The sequence below is a fragment of the Myotis yumanensis genome, unplaced genomic scaffold, assembly GCF_028538775.1.
Source record: "Myotis yumanensis isolate MYYU_CA2020_CCGP unplaced genomic scaffold, mMyoYum1.0.hap1 SCAF_5, whole genome shotgun sequence".
NCBI classification, from domain to species: Eukaryota; Metazoa; Chordata; class Mammalia; order Chiroptera; family Vespertilionidae; genus Myotis; species Myotis yumanensis.
The window spans coordinates 47,268,289-47,289,504 of NW_027223756.1; the positions used below are offsets into that span (position 1 = coordinate 47,268,289).

Sequence of the window (21,216 nt, forward strand, 5' to 3'; positions counted from 1 at the left end):
TCTGACCAATCAGTAGAGACCATGACCCAAAGTCCCTTAGTCACCGTGATTAATGATCTTTCCCCTATATAACCCATGCCCTGGAAGCCATGGGGGAGCCATGTCCTTGAGCATTAGCTCGCCTGTCTCCAGGCGTAAGCCACTTCCTAAAAATAAACCCTTACTTTGCTACAAACTCCTGTTGGTGTCTTATTGGGCCTTGACCTGTGTAGGCAAAGACGCTGCTTTAGGCTGGTCACAAGTGCAAACTATTATTACATGGCAGACATAGTGCAAAGACTTGACATGGATATGTTATTTAATCTTCACCTCTTTATGATGTGGTTACCATCACTGGCCTTATTTTTCAGATAAGACTCAGGACATTATTGAACATGTCTATGTTCACATAGGTAAGTGTGAAGATAGGATTGAAGCCAAGGTAGGCTGCCTTCAGAGTCCTCACTTTCGCCACTAGTTCCTAGGTAACAAGGAGGAAGTAGCTCAAAGAATATGATCTCACTAGAACACCTGGTTCTTCCAAACTCCTGGCGACTTGACCTCTCTGCTAAAGTTCATGTTTGTCTTGGCTGGGATTTCGGGACACTTCAGTGACATATTTCATTGTTATCCTCCTGAAGAAAATGGTTGTTGTCTGCAGTACTTGTGTGTTTAAATCAGGGGTCCTCAAACTTTTTAAACAGGGGGCCAGTTCACTGTCCCTCAGACCGTTGTTGGAGGGCCGGACTATAGTTTAAAAAAAAACTATCAACAAATTCCTATGCACACTGCACATATCTTATTTTGAAGTAAAAAAACAAAACGGGAACAAATACAATATTTGTATTTGCATGTGGCCCTTGGGCCGTAGTTTGAGGACCCCTGATTTAAATACTATGCATATCTACCTAAGACTTGGCTGTCTTGGTAATTTAGTTATGGTAGAAAAGGAATAAGTACAGCCAGACTTCAGAAGATAAAACAAATCCACTCCACGTGCTATATTAGAAATGCTAGCACAGAACTGGTCCTAGGTTTTCTTTCATGTAAGTTACTGATGCCAGGAAAATACAGTTTTAGAAAAGAAAATACAGTAATGCGTTTGTAGAACTGGCTAATTTTTTCCTACAATGCAATCACATGTTATTTTTAATTTGTTTGCTTCCCCTAATTATTCTCACAAGTATGAGAAGCTGGGCAGGGCTGTCTACTCACCTACATAAACTAAACTCAAAAACTCAGAGAGGTTGTGAGGGTTGGATCTGAGAGTAGATCTCACATTTTGAAAAAATATTTTTATTATATTATTCTTCCTTTAGAGTGTATGCTTATTTAGGATTTAGTTTCATGAGACCAGAACAACAAACAAAATATCATTTTAAATATTCAACATATGCATATCAGTGCTTCTTGAAACTACAAAAACAGTGAAAATTCGTGGGGTTCCACCGAAGGTAAAGGGAGTAATGTCAGTATTGGGAAAGAGGGGAATGCTAAACTTGAATATAAGATTTCCCAGTTACACTTCCATGTGACTCACATGTTTACCCCAATGGAGAGGGCTTTGAATAAACACAGCTTCTCATCCTTATTAATTTGACAGAAATGAAGTAGAGCCCAGATGCTCCTGTATTTACCATAGGGTTACCACCAGATAAATCCTTTGTGAGATGAAAATATTCTAAGACGAAAATGGATTTCATACACCTAACTTCCTGAACATCATAGCTTAGCCAAGCCTACCTTAAATATGCTCAGAATATAGTAAAAAATTATTAAAATCAAAATTTGAAGTTTGGGTTCTACTTAGTAATGTTAACATAAAAAAACATTGAAACCTGTAAAGAATTTTTGTGAGTTTGTTTGAGCCAAACTGTCGACATAAGCCAGGAAGCAGAACCTCAATGAATTGAGATAATGCTCCCAAGAATGGCGGGTTACATCTGTATTTATACATTGTAATCAAAGGAAAGGGACGTAGGTGAGTTACATGAAATCCACTGGTGATAGACTAGAGAGGCAGGAGAAAGCAAAGTGGGGAAACCTCTGGGATTGGATAAAAAGTAAAATGATAGACACATACTTAGGTGGGTGCAGGAACAATGAACATGATAACAATGAAGGAATTTGTGGTATCTGTCCCGGAGCCCAGGCACATTTGGTTGTGCCCCAGAGGATCCAGAAAAAGGGAAGTTACAAGTTACCCAGACATTTCAAGGATATGTTATCATAGATGCAAAAAGACAGATAGGCTCAGTTAAGGTAAAGGTTGACCTTGTCAGTGAGGATACTGGCCTAGGATGTAACTACCCACCATAACTGCTTTTAGTTAAAGTTTAATTTCAGACCATCCTTTGTGGTTACTTTAGGTCTCTGAGTTTGCAAGACTGCCATGTAGGCCTTCCCTGAGCTAGTCAGGTCAGCATGTGGCCCCTTTCATCCACAGTGTGAATCATTATAGCATCATCATAAAGTCTAAAAATCGTAAGTCTTCCTGGCCGGTTTGGCTCCGTGGATAGACCACTGGCCTATAGACTGAATAGTCCCATGTTCCATCATGGTCAAGGGCACATGCCTGGGTTGTGGGCTCGATCCCTAGATGGGGGCATGCAGGAGGCAGCCGATCAATGATTCTCTCTCATCATTGATGTTTCTATTTCTCTCTCTCTCTCCCTTCCTCTCTGAAATCAATAAAAACATATTTAAAAAAATAAAAATTGTAAGTCGAACCACTGTTAAGTCAGGGACCTCTGTACTTTTTAAAGGGGGATGAGGAGTAAATTAGCATTCAGTAACTCTCCATCCCCACCCCACTCTCATTTCTTAAATGGTTGGCTAACATTTCAAAAAACTTGAAATTCATTTTTTTTTCTGTGATTGGATTATAACACAACCCTTCAGGTTTGCTCTTCTATATTGAAATACCACAAATGATTTCCTTCCCCAGGGAATATAAGAAGCAGTTCATACAATTAAACTCTACTTTCTACTTCTCACTAATCTTCCACCCCCAGCAGGCAGAAAGTCACCTATCTTAACTTTGAGTAATGCAGACTGTGAGAAATTTGCCCCCACGTGAATTTCTCCTTCTCTATTGCCATCTCCAGTTCCCGTTGCTCCATTAAAGCTAAACTCTTCTCAAAGGGAGTTTGACTTTCCCAATTAGCCACTGACTTACATTACCTCCCACTGGGTCATAAGAATATCCGGGTGTTTTTTTTTTTTCCTCTTTTAGTGCTTCTTATTATAGGAACACATTTCCTCAAAATTTCAAGCTTATAAAAGAACATCAGAATTTGTAAACAAATGTTATAACTAATAGCAGAAATAGAAGGGAATGTCTAGCTTCATCAAAGATTTACGACTCTTTGTTAACTATTTGGTCACCAATCTCTACTACATAAAGAAGTTTTGCAAACTATAACATGCTTAGTTATCCTTAAATATAATTGCTTTAAAATTTTGATTTGTACAGTTACCATTAACTTCCCTAAAATTCAAATTTTCCCTTAAAATTATTTAATAGAATTTGAGTAAATAAGAAAATAGTCACCTAGACTTCCCAAAATAGTAATGTATTAACCTTTGTCCAGCTTATTTCCAGGCCAAAGTGGGCAATATTTGTGGATTTGTAAATGTTTACATAGAATGTATTTAAAGTTTGCTAGTTATGGTTTTTAATTAGTAACTTCTATTGGCAATTTATAGAGCCCTCAAAAACTCTACACTTACCTTACTCTTTTCAAATATAATAATTATAGTATGATTCTGCCTCAGTCAATCCAGAGAAAAGAATAGAATGGGCACAACATTGGCTTTTAGTGTGTCCCATAGTGGAATATCAGATTTATCAAGAATTTTCTATGGGCAGTTCTGCTAAAGGCCTTCAACATTTGACATAGCTTCATCTTTCTACAGCCATTCAAGATAAATGATCTTTTCACAGGTGTTTTACCAATAAATAAAACTGATGCTTAAAGTGATTTAATATTTAGGCCCAAATCACACAACTAAGCAGTTGAGACATGAAGTTTCAATTCCAGGTTGCTGGCCTCCAGAGCCTGAGCTATAACCACCACCACATTTTTATGCGTAATTCCTCTTTCCTGAAAACTAACCACTCACCTCTGTGCTATCAAATGTGCATCGTCCTCATCCTCTTCATTGTTCCATTGAAATACCTGAGCAACACATAACTAAAAATTCTACGAGTATATAATTCAGTTATTTCTGTGTAGCTTTCTATTTCTGAGTAATTTAAATAATCAAATTTTGATTCTTAAAATAGTTTGACTCAATTAGCATCTAGAATTAAGTTATCGTTTCCAGTAAGAGTCAAAGGTTTGGAAGTTACACCCTTCTAAAAACTTAGTCATACTTGGCTTTTATATCACTTATGTAATGTTGTGCAAAATCCTCTTTTTTTATTTGTTTCTATAAATTTTCTATGACCTGTGCCCATTGATAAAAATGAGCAAGTTACTAATTTGAAGATTGTAAAGAAAACTCCTAGCTAAGAAATGCTACTAATAATCAAATATAGAAAGAAGACTCATCGTGATTACCAATGGGCAACTAAACCCATAACACTGAGACAGCTGCTAACACCATAAAATGTATGAACACAACATACACACCCAACACATACACATCACTCCATGAGGATAAATGAGTTATAATTCAGCATGTTTTATCACTGAGGAAGGAGAATTTCTAATATTAAAAATCCATAAAATAATTGGGTTTTTCCCCTGCTGGCCGAGTGTTGACCTAAGAATCAGGAGGTCATGGTTCAATTACCAGTTAGGGCACATGCCCATGTTGCAGGCTCTATCCCCAATGTGGGGTGTGCAGGAAGCAGCCAATCAATGATTCTCTCTCATCACTGATGCTTCTCTCTCTCCCTCTCCCTTCCTCTCTAAAATCAATAAAATATATATTTAAAAAAATAATTTGGTTTTCATCTGTAATTGTTTTTCCTCCCCATGTAACCAATTTCTATTTTGCCAACAAGGTGGTTTTTCTTTGCCTTTTAAACGATTAGCTATCCTGGATATTGCGCCAATGGAAAACTGACATGTAATATAATGGGGTTTTTCTCCAAATACTATTTTTTCCAACACAAATTTGGCAAGGAACTATAAGCAAAAAAAGAACATGATGTAGGAAGTAGGTTCGACCATGTAAAAAGTCTGAAGAAACTATCTCCAATCATTTTTGTGGTGTGTTTTTGTTTTTCATATTCATACTCACTTAAGCCCACAGCTGTAATGAGCTGGATTGCAAGTTTAGGAATTTCACAATGAATAAAAAATGGTTCCAGGAAGTAGTGTCCAAATGCCAGAGATATCACAGCAGTGCCTGCAGGGCTAGAAAACATATATATTTAGGTTACTACAGAAAAAAAATAGCATCTTCAATAAACTTTTTCTACTATGAGGTATTTTTATTCAAGCACATGGAACATGTTAAACATGAGAGTTTATAATTTTCAGAACTACATATTTGATTAGGTTGTCACCAACATTTCAAATGAAATTTTGTCAATAACTTTGGTGGATAGTTTTTAAACTTCCCATTTCTTTGTGAGCAAGGCTCTGTTCTCCCATATTTGCCCTTTTTCCCCTTCAAGGTCTAGTTTATTCACCAAAAGCAGGCTTCTTTCTCACTAAAGCCACAGAAAGAATGTGTTAACAGTGCATATCTAATGGGATGGGGCATGGTCAGGTAAATGAACATAAAACTCAACAAAAAATGAGTAAGTGTTTATTGTAAATATATGCCTACAAACTTGACACTATTATTACTTTTCCAGTATGGACAAAAACTTGAAGAGCCAAGTGATTATTCTTAATTCCATAATTCCATGGAAATATATAGATTCAAAGTATAAGCTAAAAAATAGAAATACTCTTGTAATTTTACACAAGTGAGAAAATATGTGTGAAATAAGAAAATGAAATATGTATAGGTATATAGCAAAATAGGTAATAGGCCTTTTCATTTTTAATTCTTCAAATATTTCTCTTAAAATTATACATGTCTTTTTAGTTTAAATATATATATATATATATATTCATTCTTTGGATACACAGACAAGCCATGGGGTTATATAATTTCTCAATTTTCCCTTCCAGCTTCTCCTCTTTCCTGTGGTCACCCAACACCCACACCCAGTCCCTAGACCAGTGATGGCGAACCTATGACACGCATGTCAGAGGTGACACGCGAACTCATTTTTTTGGTTGATTTTTCTTTGTTAAATGGCATTTAAATATATAAAATAAATATCAAAAATATAAGTCTTTGTTTTACTATGGTTGCAAATATCAAAAAATTTCTATATGTGACACGGCACCAGAGTTAAGTTAGGTTTTTTAAAATTGCTGACACGCCAAGCTCAAAAGGTTCGCCATCACTGCCCTAGACTGTGTGGCCTGCTGGTACCAGACAGCACTACAACTCTGACATCCTTCTATTCCTGGAGACCCCCTTTCTACTCCAAAACAGGACTATTTTTCCTGTTCTCCATCATTTATAAGTCTTTTGATGTGTAAATTAAAATCTGATCATGTCATTTTAGTGCTTTCAAAGCATGTTCCAGATATGCAAAAATCCTTCATTTCCAGGCTCCAGCTAGTGTAAACTTTCCCTTTTTCCTTCAGTTAGCTTCTTCCCACTAGAAGGATCCGCATACCCTTTGCCTGGAGCCCCTGCAACTCTTGGATAGTTTTTTATGGCTCAGATCTAGTTCAATCTTCCTCCAATCCTCTGTGTGAGATCTCCCTGGTATACCCTCTTAGTGAACCCCTTGGCTTTCTTTTCACAGTGCTTATCATAGTAGCAACTTTACATTCACTTACGTGATTTCTTGATTGATAACTATTTCCCTCACTGACCCTGAGCTCCATGCATATAAAACTGTGTCCATCTTAATCACTATTTTATCCCCAGTGTTCAGTATAATGTCTATCATGTAATAGAAACCCAATAAATATTGACTATATGGTGAATGTGTGAATTCAATCTAAATGCCCCTGCTTTGTACTGATGTGTGATATTTTTCCTTTAAATCTACGTTTTACAGATGATTACTGGCAATTTTAACAGGGAACCAGAACACAGACTTCTAAAATATGAAGTAAGAATACAGATAGTATGTTCAACGTCAAAGGAGAAGCAGAGACTGCACGTTTCACAAGAATTAGAGAAGAAAGACCGTCAACTAGGGTGAACAGGAAATTAACTGTGAAAAAGACGGAATTTAAGTTGACCTTTGAGGAGTAAGATTTAGATCACCAGAAAAGAGTGGAAGGCACATTCTGGGAAAATCCCAGATTTTATAAAAGGAACAAAGTAGTTCTTTTTCATTATAACAAGTTTTAAATGATGTAGAATTGTTTAAAATGAGAACAGACTAATCAAAGAAGTAAATTGCACTCTGAAGGTCTTTGTTAAAAGAGACTCCTAGGACTATAAAAATCAAGATTAGTGTTAAATCAATGCTTATAAATCAGTGCTGTCTTTGCCATTTAGATACGATAAAAGCTCATGAGCTCTCAGGTGTGTGTTACTGGCAAGTTTACAGGAAGAACAAGTTTTCCTAGTTATTTCTGTTAAACTCTGTGATCAGAATGTGCAGGTTGTGTTTTCTGAAAGCAATTAAACTTAAGGAATTGGGATACTTTAAATGACATCGTAAGTTTCCCATGAAGTTGAAAGGAACTTTCTAGTCAGGGTGACTTAGCACAACTGGGCTTGATTCTAAACCCAGAGTCTCGGGAAGAGGAACACAGTGCTACAAGAGTAAAGTCAAAAAAGATTTTCGCAACTGTAGTCTACTGATTTGTTTAACATGAGGATGTGAGTCATTTGTATCAAGTAAAGTCTTATTTCTTTGTAAAGCCGTAAACTTGGTGACACACTAAGTTGTGAAGAAGCACGGAATGTTCCTAGTCACAAAAACTGAGGAAAGCGAAATGCCTTCGTGGTGTAATCCACCAGAATGACAACTCCCGTTTCTAGCCTAGGGCTTCATTTTGTCTGGCTGGTCAAAGGATGTGATTTATCAAGCTGGATTTGTTAATCCTCACCTGAGGATATTTTTCCATTGATTTTTAGAGAGATTGGAAGGGAGGGGAGACACACACAGAGAGAAATAGCGATGTGAGGAAGACACATTAATTTGTTGCCTCCTACATGGCCCCAACCAAGATTGAGCCCGCAACTGGGGTACGTGACATTGACTAGAATCGAACCCGGACCCTTCAGTCTGTGGGCTAACGCTCTATCCACTGAGCCAAACTGACTAGGGCTATCCAGGTGGATTTTGATGCTTCATGTCCTTTCAGGTTAACATCTTTCCTGAAATGTCATAAGGAATAATTGAAGATTGAAGAAAAGCAGCTGCTAAAAAGTTTGGCATGGTTGGCAAACTACTGCCTGTGGCAAAACTGCATTTAAAACATTAATTGAGAAAGGTATTTCATCACAGACTTTGTGTCCTGAAGTAGACATATTTACGGCATAGCCACATGGCATGCATGTTTTAATTCGGTTAAAATAATCATGGTAATTCAAAGAAGGGTGTAATGAACAGGTTTATTTTTCCTTTTTTTTTTTTTCCTGCTTATGCACTTACCGGATTATGAGCAGTTCCACCCAAACTCGTACAAAAGCTGGTAATGGGCCATAGATTTCCAGAATGTATGTGTAATGACCACCAGATTTCTTTATACTTGTTCCCAATTCAGCATAGGACATGGCTCCTGTGAAATATTTATAATAAACAGGTACAAAGATAAATATCACCAAGTCATTCGGCAACAGAGTTACAACAACAATGTTTATATTGCATGGAATATTATTACATCCTTTGGTATAAATGACATCCTTATTCGAGACAAATTATGGTCATCTAATTGCTAGAGAGCCACCGAATTCTTCTTGTAACTTCCTTAAATTTGATATGTAGTTCATTCTGTTCGAACAGTGTAAATTTATTTGCAATGGTAAAGACAAACTTCTAAAACCATATCATCTTATTAAGAATTTTGAATCACAAACCCGAGAACAAGGGAAAAAGAGATAGATGCCAATAATAGTAACCTATTTTTAGAGCATAACTTCACACTAAGATATTATCCCAAACTGACATCATGGTATTGAAAGTCGTTTTAATAAATATTTCTGTGCTACATCAAAATAAAGATTTATCTCGCCCTGGCCCAGTAGTTCAGTTGGTTAGAACATCATCCCAATATGCCAAGGTAGTGAGTTTGATCCAAGGTCAAGGACAAACAAGAATCAACCAATGAATGCAAAAATAAATGGAACAACAAATTAATTTATCTCTCTCTCTCTTTCTTATCAGTAAATAATAAAAGAAGATTTATCTGTTTTTCAGAAAAGTATAAATTCTAGGTTTGAAAAGCTTTAATTATCTTGTAGGATATGTTTTGCGTGCAACAAAATGAATTTAATTCAGATATCCTATTTCTGGAAAACATTTTCCTGGATGTTTTAAAAGTATATACTTCTGAGTGGTTGAAACAACATGCTTTTAAAAAAGAGATGCTATAAGTTGTATTTATTACATTTGATAAAATTCATTGTGAACCAAATTTTAACATTTAGCAATACAATTCTCATGGGCTTAAGTAAGTTATGTAACCTCCTAAAATTTCAGTTTCATGTTTTGTGTATCAGTGTGATAATAGGTGCCAAGGACATTACTGGGTCTCACACTTGGAATAAGTACCTCTTGAAAAACAGCTATATCCATTAATTTGAACAATTACTTATCAAGAAAATGGAAAATATATCTTGTTATGGTATAAAAAGTTCTACCATACTGATAAGTACTCAAATGTAACACTCAATTTTTGCTTGAGCTACTTCAGAGGCTAAAAGTATGGGAAATTATCAAGAGTCAGCAAGACTTTAGGTACAACTGTCCAACATGAATAGAATTTCGATACTCAGTGAAATCTTAATATCACTTATCCTATTCCTGAGCCTAGCGTTTTATCAGAATTACCCAGGAAGAATTTTCTATTCAAATACAAACAAAAAACCAGATTCTAGGGAAGTGATGGCGAACCTATGACACGCGTGTCAGAGGTGACACTCGAACTCATTTTTTTGGTTGATTTTTCTTTGTTAAATGGCATTTAAATATATAAAATAAATATCAAAACTATAAATCTTTGTTTTACTATGAAAAATTTCTATATGTGACATGGCACCAGAGTTAAGTTAGGGTTTTTCAAAATGCTGACACGCCGAGCTCAAAAGTTTCGCCATCACTGTTCTAGGGCCATACCCCAGATCCATACTCCAACCAAGAGAGTCTAGACTCTCCAATAAAAGACTCCAAGGTAATCTAATACTTTAAAATTTGCACAGGTGATTCTAGACTCTAGAATCTAGAGTAACTAGTCTGCAGATTGACAGTTGGGGATCACTGGTAGAGTTTGCCTAATTATAATTAATTATAACTATCTGCAATTTACACTCTTGGAAACCATGTTGATAGGCTGTGCAGAAAAGCATCCAATATACAAAGATATTGGAAAGAGTCTTAAGTCCCTCAGTATTTATTGTCAGAGAACCAATACCTAGACCTGTGCATGCTTTGCTGAAGCTCCAGGATGGTTAACCTAGGTTTAAATTGAGTTCTGGGGGAATGAAATTTTCATTTAAAATTCTTAAGCTCATGAAAAAAGTTCAAAACAGAACATAAAAATCCATGTATTGACACTGGCTTTAAAAAAGAATTGCAAACCAAATATATAGATTCTTTACTTTTAGTTCCAGAGTTTTAAAGTTTTAAAAGAAAGGCTTTTTCCTCTTACATTTTGCTTTGCTTCCTGTTAAGATGATCAACCATTAGGTTTCTCTTTGTCTATAGATGTACATGCCAGATGGTGTGAGTACCACAACCTCCTTTTAAAAATCTAAAAATTATTCCTGCATGGGTCTGTTTGTACTAAGGCTCTGGTTTAACAAGTTTTATTCAAAATACCTTCTTCTTTTAAAATAAATAAATGCCTTGTTACAAATAATAGAAATTTGAGTTCTCTAAATCAGTGGTTCTCAACCTTCTGGCCCTTTAAATACAGTTCCTCATGTTGTGACCCAACCATAAAATTATTTTCGTTGCTACTTCATAACTGTAATGTTGCTACTGTTATGAATTGTAATGTAATATCTGATATGCAGGATGATCTTAGGTGACCCCTGTGAAAGGGTCGTTTGACCGCCAAAGGGGTCGCAACCCACAGGTTGAGAACCGCTGAATGTTCAAACCAATGAATTAAAACATCGCAAGGCCTTAAGAATGAATGGATTGATATGTGCAGAACCAAGAGCTAGTACTTACTTGGTCCTAGAGTTATAACAGAGTTAGTACCTTTACAGAGTAGTATCTTTTGAAATCAAAACATACAATTTGCCAGAGAAAAGCAAATATATCTTAAACATTTACCCTACAGCAAAAAAGAAACTTATTCTTTTGGACCATTCACCAGTTTTTGTCACCTTTACAACTAACTCATGTAACTCTAGTAATTTGTTCACCTCATGAGGGGACATTTATTACTTCTTTACTATTAACTGTCAAATCGATAGAAGAAATCTTGATCTCGAAGGAAAATTAATAATCATATTTCTCCTAGCAGTTCCATTCAGTGAACAGGTAGACAAATGGTGTGCATCTCTAGAGACCAAGGGGACTATAAATGAAGAAAACAGATCTGAGCAAGCACAGCAAACTAATGCCCAATTCCATTCTCACAGTTTATATTGCAAAAATTTATAGGTGAGAGATGGAAGGTTAAAAAAAATCTGTAGTATGCTCAGACCCTTGCAATACACCCACTCATGATAGTGATTGAGTCATGTGCCATCACACATCTTTCCACATCAAGGACTTTTGAAAGAATCCTAGGAATTGACAAGCACATGAAGTTAAAAAAATTAAAAGGAAAAGACTGCCACCCATTTGTTTTGCCAAAAAAAAAAAAAAAAAAAAACAAAGTCAGTAAAACTTCTGCTGAACACTCAGTTCCGTGTCTAAATAGGCCACGCCAGCTTTCACTTCACAGGTGTTTCATTCAGCGTGCCAGCTGCTGAGACGCCCCAGACACACAGAGCCCAGCACAGCCGCCCGGGATAGAGAGCTCGCATGGATTTCACTGGGTCATCAACGTTAGCCTTTGCTTTGGTCGCCCCAGGGAAAAGTCAGGAAACAGTCTGTCTTAGGAAAAGGGAAGACAGCCTGCAGGAATAGACCTGAAGGAATTCAGGATCCTATCAACAGTGGACACTGCGTTTGCGTAGTCCGCATATCTAAACAGAAATCAGAAAATTTGGAGGACAGCCTTGGCCATTTCATTCACTGCTTAAACATTACCCTTTGCTTTCCCGGAGAGAGAACTGCCCGGCTCCACAGACACACCCCCTGACAAGAAGCTGCACTCACCGAACAGTGACAGGACCCCGCAGGCGGTCCAGACAATCAAAGACATGCCCACACTGCCCGTGTTCTGGAGCACGCCCTTAGGAGAGATGAAGATTCCCGATCCAATGATGGTGCCAATGATGAAGGAGATGCCCCTCAGCAAAGTGATTTTCTTCTTCAGCATCACTGTCTCCTGCCCAGGGGGCTCCTTGCCCCCCGGGGAAGGCAGCCTCCCTTTAACAGTCCCCTGCAGGTAACCTCCATTGGGGATGGTGGCCACGACAGGCTTTCTGGTCATTGTAGTGACACACCGTGGGAAAAAATGAAACAGAGGAGGGGAAAAAAGAAAAAACAAAAAACCTGAAACTTTCAACTTTGATGTCTCTTGGTGTGAGGATCCAATCTTTTCCTCCTTGCTCCCAGACTGTCTCTCAGTGCTACTGTGATCACAGGTAAAAACTCAGAGGTGTATTTTCTCCTTCACAGCTATTTAATTACTCCTCAGGACCACCTGTGAGTTCTTGGGGCTTCTGCTCCTCCACCTCCTGCGACTACCTCTGTGCTGTGTCGAGGGCGGCTGCCCTATCATTAAGATCAGCTCAGCTTCCTCATGGGCTGGTATTTAAGCTCCTGCCTGTCACACCAACTTACTCCAGCTAAATGATGATGCAAATTCTCCAGGTTTGCATCAGCCACATGAGAAGGCTCCAGCATGACTCAGCTCGTTTTTTTTTTGTTTTTTTTTTTAACAGTAGCAGGATGTTGCTCAAATGACCTAAGCTTGTCAGAGAACAAAGCAAAGCACACACACTTAAAAGGGATCTTAACCAATCCAGGAATAGTAAATGCATAACAGACCTTCCCAGAGATTTAAAGCAACGCCTAGGGAGGGACAAAAACTCTTGACCCAAGAAAGAAAGTGTGAAATGAAACAGGAAATGATAAGAGCATAGTGGAGTTCCCTTTTTCTGTTCTAAGCAACTGTTTTGATAATAGTATGTAACCCAGAATGCACTGTTTATGAAACAAAATTTAGATTTTATAATCTATTTCCTGCGTGTTTCATTTATTTATTTTGAGGGAGGTTTCCTAGCAACACAATCAAACCTAATATTTACAAAGTTAGAAAGATTCTGTATGGCTGCTGTCATGCACATAACAATTATAAACCTTACTCAACATTAAAAGATAAAAATTCTTACTGCCAATAATAAACCAGTATTTAAAATCATCATCTTAGTGTGACAAGTTTTAAAATCCCAATGATTCTAGAAAATTGTCATTTTCTGGTTCTCATTAATCCTAGGTGATCACCTAAACTAAATCAACGGTAAATATTCTTCATTTGCATTACTAAATTTGCATTACTTCATTTGCATTACTTCATTGAATTACTAAAAAACACTAATTTAAAAATTGAATAATAATTACAATGGCATAAAAATGTGCATATAGCAAAAGCTTGAAAAGGAACACACAGAATAATAGTTTGGAAGGTAATGACATCAAGTATAAAGTTTGTTTCTAAAGTGTATGAGCTATTGTTATATTATGATTATAAATTTAAAATGAATGAAAACCATAAGCTAAGATTAAATCGTTTACCTTGAAACAGTAAGAAAAGCAAAACAATTTTAAACCCTACTAACTTTTCTTAATCGGGTCCATAAAACAAATACCAAAAAGCAAAGAAATCCCAGATACCATGTTTGTGGTTTAGGTGGTTTGGGATTCCATGAGAATTGCACATTAACATTACCCTGAAGCTACAGTTACGCACACTATTAAATATGCTTCGGGATGTCTGAACAAACACAGCAAGTGGGGTGGGGAGAGGTTTGGGATGACATAAGAAAGAAACAGCCACTAGGAGAGCAGTGTGCAGGAGGTAAGAACTATTTTGTGCTGTTGGCACCTAGAAAATTATACCACAACAATAAATACTCTACCATCCAAATAATTGAGGCTACATCATTTCCTTTTATATTGTCTACCTGACCCTACATAATTTGCTTTGGGTAAACCAAAATCAGGGTTTTTTTCTACAGCCAAAATAAATACTTTCACCCAGATGTTATGCTTTCAAAAAACAAAAATGGGTAGTTTTTCTCATTCAATCTTGTTGAAAGGTCCTAAAAGAAGAAAACTAAGGAAAGATTCTTCTTCTATTTTTCCTCCTCCAAGTCCTTCCACTCACACAATTCTCCCGGTGAATGAACATAATGGAGAGAGGAGGCCTTTGTCTGCCCAAAGGGGGAACATGTTCGCTCTGAAGAAATATGAGTTAAAAGTAGAACATTCAGCATCCCAGGGAATAGCGTGCTAGCTCCAACTAGCACAGAGCACACTGTAATTTTACATTTTGTGCTAAATGACTGAACTAATAAATTGAGACCAAGACCTCACTCAGAGAGGAAGTTAGAAAAATTCTAAAGAAGGAAAAAAAATGTTCTTTCAATATAAAAGAACAGTCTCCTTCTTTGCACTATTTAAAAAAAAAATTAATGAAGAAAAATCACTAAAGTTAGACTAATGGTCAAAAGGATTATACTGTTGGATAAGACAGAGTCACACTAAAAAATTCTATAAAGTGGCACATAGTTACCAAAGACTGTAGAGAGCGCCTGGGAAGGCACATGGGCATTTCTTTAATTATTGTCAGCTGAATCCAGAGGCATTGGCAGAGCCATGTCCTGGAAACATGCCTTGCCAGGGGCAGGAGTGTTGTCAGCTTGACCTTCAGCCCAGGTGCCAGGGGGTGGGTTTCGTTATCTAAATCCAGCCAAGCACCAGGAATGAATATGACTCGGGCCCACCCAAGAATGCACATAATCTCCTTTGTCTTGACCTTTAGTAAACCTTCCTGGTTTTTGCTGTATAAAATAAAGGCGCTGTATTGCCTCTGGGTCACTGTCTCTCCATCAGAGGACAGCGGTCCCATCTGGCCCCAGCTTTCTCCTTCCATCTCTGTGTCTGTCTTTTTCTTTCATTTTCTCAATCCCTAGCAGCCACTACTCAAGAACTGGACCACTCTCTAGCAGTGCTGGATGCGGAAAAGAGAAATATTTACAAAAGACACCAGTATACTTCTTCTAATACCTAGATATTGGCAGAAAATGGAGATTACAAAGAAAATGCTGTTATTTTTAGTGTTAACCAACCCTAATAGTCAATGGTTCTAAACAGTGATAAACTACATGTATATCACAGAAATGAGATCCAAACAAATGCATTTATATTCCTCCTCCTGCTTTAGGCCTTCTCTTAAACCAGTGATGGCGAACCTTTAGAGCTCGGCATGTCAGCATTTTGAAAAACCCTAACTTAACTCTGGTGCCGTGTCACATATAGAAATTTTTTGATATTTGCAACCATAGTAAAACAAAGACTTATATTTTTGATATTTATTTTATATATTTAAATGCCACTTAACAAAGAAAAATGAACCAAAAAAATGAGTTCGAGTGTCACCTCTGGCACGCGTGTCATAGGTTCGCCATCACTGTCTTAAACCCTCCTGTCAAGTTAGGAGATTATTCTGCTATTTACAAATATTTATCTAGTGCTTACGGGGCACAAGGAATAGCCCCAGTTCCCTAAACATGTCTCATGGAAGAAACAGACATGATATATGTACTACGGTAACTTCCCCTTGGTAGTAAATTATTTCTGTCCCATGATTATAAATATGGGCACATAATGACCTGGCCAAAAATAATCATCTCCCTGGCAGTGGGGTAAAGGAATGTGACCTGAGCTGGGCTATTTCTAAACAGAATTAGATTTATCTTTTCTCATCTGTTGGAAGTTGTGGAGGGAGATGTGACTCCAGAACAACTGGGTGCCTTGTCCCCTGTCATGTTGAAAAAATGCCCATGAAATAAATTGAGACTATGCAGCGATGAGAAACTTAGAATGTGCCAGCATCGTGGGGCCCTGTTTTAGTTCCTAAGGGACCCAGATTGGCTGTGGGTCCTGAGGATCTTTTATTTCTATAAGCTACCTCCTCTCCTTGCTAGGTATGCTACCTCGTGCCACACACAGAGAACAGTTACACATGGATGGCAGGGTTCAATGGAAGTGGTATGATATTTAAAGCTCCTAAGTGGGGTTGATATGATACATGACAGCCATTAGACACACGTGGTTACAGGCACTTGAAACGTGGCTAGTTCAAAATGGGATGTGCTGTAAGTGTAAAATATACACTGGAATTTAAAATCTTATTTTTAAAGAATGAAGAAAAAATATCTTCTTATAATTATACTAGAGGCCTGGTGCATGAAAATTCATGCACTGGAGGGGGGTCCCTCAGCCTGGCCTGCCCCCTCTCACAGTCCAGAAGCCCTCAGGGGTGGGAGGTGACTCAGTGATCAGGGGAAGGTGATGCTCCCATCACACCTGGTTACCTGAGCCTTGGGACAGCCCTGGGCAGCTGGGGGGCTGAGGGGACTGGGGGACTCTGGAGGCAGGCTCACCTGCCACCCTGGTGGGGCTGAGGGGACTAGGCACCGCCATCTTGAGGCTATGGACGCTGCCATCTTTGAGGGCGGGGCAGTCAATTAGCATATTCCCTCTTTTTTAGATAGGATTATTTATATTAATTCTACCAGTTTTGTTCTGTTTTTTAATGTGGCTACTTAAAAATTAAAATTATATATGTGGTCCAAATTTGTGGCTCACATATGTTTTTATGAACAGTGCTGATCTAGAAGAAAAGAGGATATAATTCTCAACCTGGTGTAAGCAGAGATTTCTTAAAAGGGACATACAAATTACTAACCATAAATGATGATACATTAGGATATATTAAAATTAAAAAATTCAGCCCTGGCTGGTGTGGTTCAGTTGACTGAGTGTCATCCCATGCACTGAAAGGTCGAAAGTTCAATTCCTGGTCAGGACACATACCCAGGTTGCAGGTTCAGTTCCTGGTCAGAGTGCATATGGGAGGCAACTGATTGATGTTTCTCACATCAATGTTTCTCTCTATATATGTATCTCTCTCTCTCTCCCCCTTCCTTTCTCTCTAAAATTCATAAAAATCATATTTAAAAGGAGAATAAAAGAATTTCAGGTTATCCAACAACATGATTAAGAGACTGTTAAAGTGAACCATGAAATGCGAGAAGGTATTTGCAACTGTCAAAGATCTCATATCCAGAATAAATAAATTCCTACAAATCAAAAGGAAAAAGACAGCTCAATGGGCCATACATTTTAACAGACATGTGATAAAGTGGCTAATACATTTATAAAAAACTGCTCAACAGTATTCGTCATGAGGCCAATTAACACGGAAACGACCATAATGTATTAATTCCCAACATCATTGGGGCTACCTGAGAAAGACTGACAATACCAGGAATGGTAAAAATGTGGAGCAACTAGAACGCCTATATTCTGCTGCTGGGAATGTTAGTTGCATCTTTTTTGTTTGTTTTTGGTTTTTATTGTTTTATTTTGGAGGAAAAGGGCAGCTGTAAAATACAGAGACCTCAGTAACAATGATTTGTTTTTTCTTAAAGCGAGAGAATGCTTGGAATCCAAAGAATCACAGCAGTAGACGGGACAACTCAGAGCATCTCCAAGTTATTTTCAGGAAACGGCAACCAAACGCAAGCTAAATATTCCAAGCGAGGAATTCTCCTAACAATTTACCTTGTCTTGTAGATTACCAACACTTCCCCCCGTTAGTGGGAAAGCATAATTTATTACTGCAAACCAATGACTCCACTATAAGAAACACCTTAGAACAAAGTTTTGAATCAAATCTGTCTACCTGCAAAGTACAGGCATGGAATGAGGCAAATACACACACAAAAACAAATACCCAAAGCCCCACAACAAAACCCCTCAAACGAGGACAAAGATTTGACAAAAGGCACCTGAACTATAGAGTGTAAAGGATCATTAAGCATTAAAGGCCACTGTGTATCCAAGACCCAGTTTGTGTTAATATAGGGGATAACCAGGTAGTTTTACCCTCTATGGCTAAGCCCATTTCTTTATATAGACAGACAAAGCTAGCACTGCCCTAGTAATAACTAGCAACACACTGCTTTGTCCTTTAAGATCTAGTGCCACACTATGCTGAACCACTAAGCCAAGGTTTTCCACTAAGGCTAAGGATGCTGCATCTTTGCAGGGATGAAAAGCTTACCACACATTCATACTCATATATACCAAATCTATCAGCTCTTGGGAGTCAACCTCAATTCTGCATTTCATTTATGCCAGTATATCTTTCATATGTGTTCTTCCAGAATATTCCTGTCATACTAAACAGCAAAAATCTCAACACATTCGCACCTGGTTATGGTTACCCAGTAGTTATTACTTGTGTGCAATAAAACAAGAGACTGAAACCACAGAACAAGTGCACAGGGTGGGGACTGTTGGATAAGGAACAGATATAAAAACACAGATGTGCAGATTTCACCAGAAACCTCAAATATCCGCCTCTACTTGACACAGTTCAGATCCTTCACCCATCACCCCTCATACAGGGCCAATGCTGCTACTTTTGAACACCCTCCAACTGTGTGAATCTGGTTGAAAACAGATGATGCAACAAACGTACACCAGCTGTTTGACTGTTAAGTTTGTGTCACAAAATAACTTTGCCGAACTGGTTTGGCTCAGTGGATAGAGCGTCGACCTGCGGACTGAAGGGTCCCAGGTTCTATTCCGGTCAAGGGCATGTACCTTGTTGCGGGCACATCCCCAGTGGGGGGTGTGCAGGAGGCAGCTGATCGATGTTTCTCTCTCATCGATATTTCTAACTCTCTATCCCTCTCCCTTCTTCTCTGTAAAAAAAATCAATAAAATATATTTTTAAAAAAACAAACAAACTAACTTTAAGGTTTACTATTGTAACTTTTTAAACCAGAGAAAACAACATACTCCTTGGGGAACGATGAGGCAGTGAGAAGACAGGCCCTGGGGAGAAGTATTATGACAGCACCTGGAGCTGCGAGGCCTGCCTAGGAGAAGCACGGGTACCGCCACATCACCACGGGGGACAGCCACTGTCTGGGGCTCAGCAAACCAGTTCACACAGCACGCAAAGCTGCTATGGATCTAAGTCATAAGAGTCTTCCAGCTCATCCTGAAACAAGTTCCACTCATCTTCAGAGCCAGTCAGCTCGTTGCCCCACCTGCAGCTAAAAGCATAAGCAGCATCTCATCCAGCTCAATGGTGACAACCTCTTCTTCATCATTGTCAAAGGGGTTGCTCTTCTCTCTTTCCTCAATGAGCTCCCAGAAGTGTCTGCTTGATGATCCCACTTTCTGTCTCTGTGGCTCCTCTCTATGGCCATCGGGGTACGCATGCTTGTAAAGACAGTTCCCTCCAAATGGGCAGCTCCCACGTCCCTCATCAAAATACCTACCTGCACACCTTGTTGCTCATTGCCTCCTCATATTTCTGAATGAGTTTCTGCGTCTCTTCTTTCTCCTCCACCCAGTACTCACTTGGAATGACAAAGTTAGACGGGATCCGGCCTTCTGGGCAGGACTTAATGGTCTTGCTCTCAAATTGTTGAGCACTCCTCCACTTGTGAATACACTTGAGACAGTAGGTGTGGTTGCAGTTGGAGAGGATCCAAATGTGGTGCTCACTGAGGTTGGCTTTCTCGTAGATCACCTCTACGCAGATCACGCACACTTTGTCCTCACTGTGCTAGAAAGCACATGAGAGCTCCATGCCCTTCTCATGGCCTCAATGCAAGATTTTATGTGCTGTGCTCTCTGGGTGGAGGATGTGCGGCCCACACTTGTCACAGGAGTCTCCATGGAGATACACACTGTTCTCCCCATAGGAGCACTCTTCAACCTCAGCATAGGGGCAAAGCTACTTCTCTGTCTCCATTGCTATTGACGCCTTCTCTCTGATTCTTCTTTGGTCACTGAGCCTTGAAGGGGTGCTTTAGTGCACCCCAACCTCAGCATAGGGGCAGTGTGGCTACAGTAGGGTGGCCAGGAACAAACTCAATGGCATTCCCTCAGTCTTCTGAACCTGCTCCTGCAGTTGCAAAGTTTGAATTTCTTGACTCAGCTTTGTCCGTATTCATTTCAACAATCAGTCCAACTACTGACGAGAGAGTTGAGGAAGGAGCAAGAGATGATTTTGCAGTTAGATCTGTAGCAGTTGCTTCTTTCTTCCTGTTTCGATGGTTTGCTATGTTCATATCCACAGCGGTCTCCGTGAACGCGGTACCCTCACTGAGAATACTTGAACACTACACCATATGGACTGTCAGAGAGGTCATGTGAGTAGCGACAGTTTTCTCCTTCCTTACAAACTCCATGCATGGAATACATAAAAGGGTGGTCTTGGAAGGAGGCAAGATGATGTGGGTATCCTTTGTGCCCTAAAGCATTCTAGGACAGAGTAGTTGTTGCATCTTTATGCAAAGTTGTTGAGTAGTATTGACGAAGTTAAACATACATATATCCTAGGAATATGCCCAATAAAAATGCAGGATATCCACATACCAAAAGACATGGATGAGAATATTCATATTGCGTATCATTTATAATAGCCAATACAGATAATAATGCACATGTCCATAAACAGCAGAATGAATACATGTACCATTGTATTTATTCCATGAAATACTACAAAACAATAAAAAAGAATTAACAAGAACTATGTACAATAATATGGATGACTTTCACATAATGTTAGAAGACAGTTACAAAAATACATATACTATATGATTCAATTTACATAAAGTTTAAAAACAAGGAAGAGAACTCTATGGGGGAGG

General features: G+C 38.5%; 1 protein-coding gene and 1 pseudogene across 4 annotated transcripts in view; both read right to left on the minus strand.

The window, feature by feature from the left end:
* SLC7A11 (solute carrier family 7 member 11) overlaps nt 1-13,208 on the minus strand; it is a 133,805-nt gene extending 120,597 nt beyond the window's left edge. For 3 of the 4 annotated variants that reach the window (XR_011471542.1, XR_011471541.1, XM_070415183.1), the window contains exons 1-3: nt 12,464-13,208; nt 8,621-8,747; nt 5,233-5,348 (exon numbers count right to left, since the gene is read on the minus strand). Coding sequence is in view for 2 of the 4 variants with exons in the window: in XM_070415183.1 (XP_070271284.1) it covers nt 5,233-5,348; nt 8,621-8,747; nt 12,464-12,740 (520 nt within the window). In the remaining 2 variants the exon portion in view is untranslated. The remainder of the gene's footprint in view (nt 1-5,232; nt 5,349-8,620; nt 8,748-12,463) is intronic. The other variant, XM_070415182.1, reaches the window with a different exon arrangement.
* Nucleotides 13,209-19,517: 6,309 nt separating this feature from the next.
* LOC139011358 (E3 ubiquitin-protein ligase makorin-1 pseudogene) lies at nt 19,518-20,758 on the minus strand (annotated as a pseudogene).
* Between the last annotated feature and the right edge of the window lie 458 nt (nt 20,759-21,216).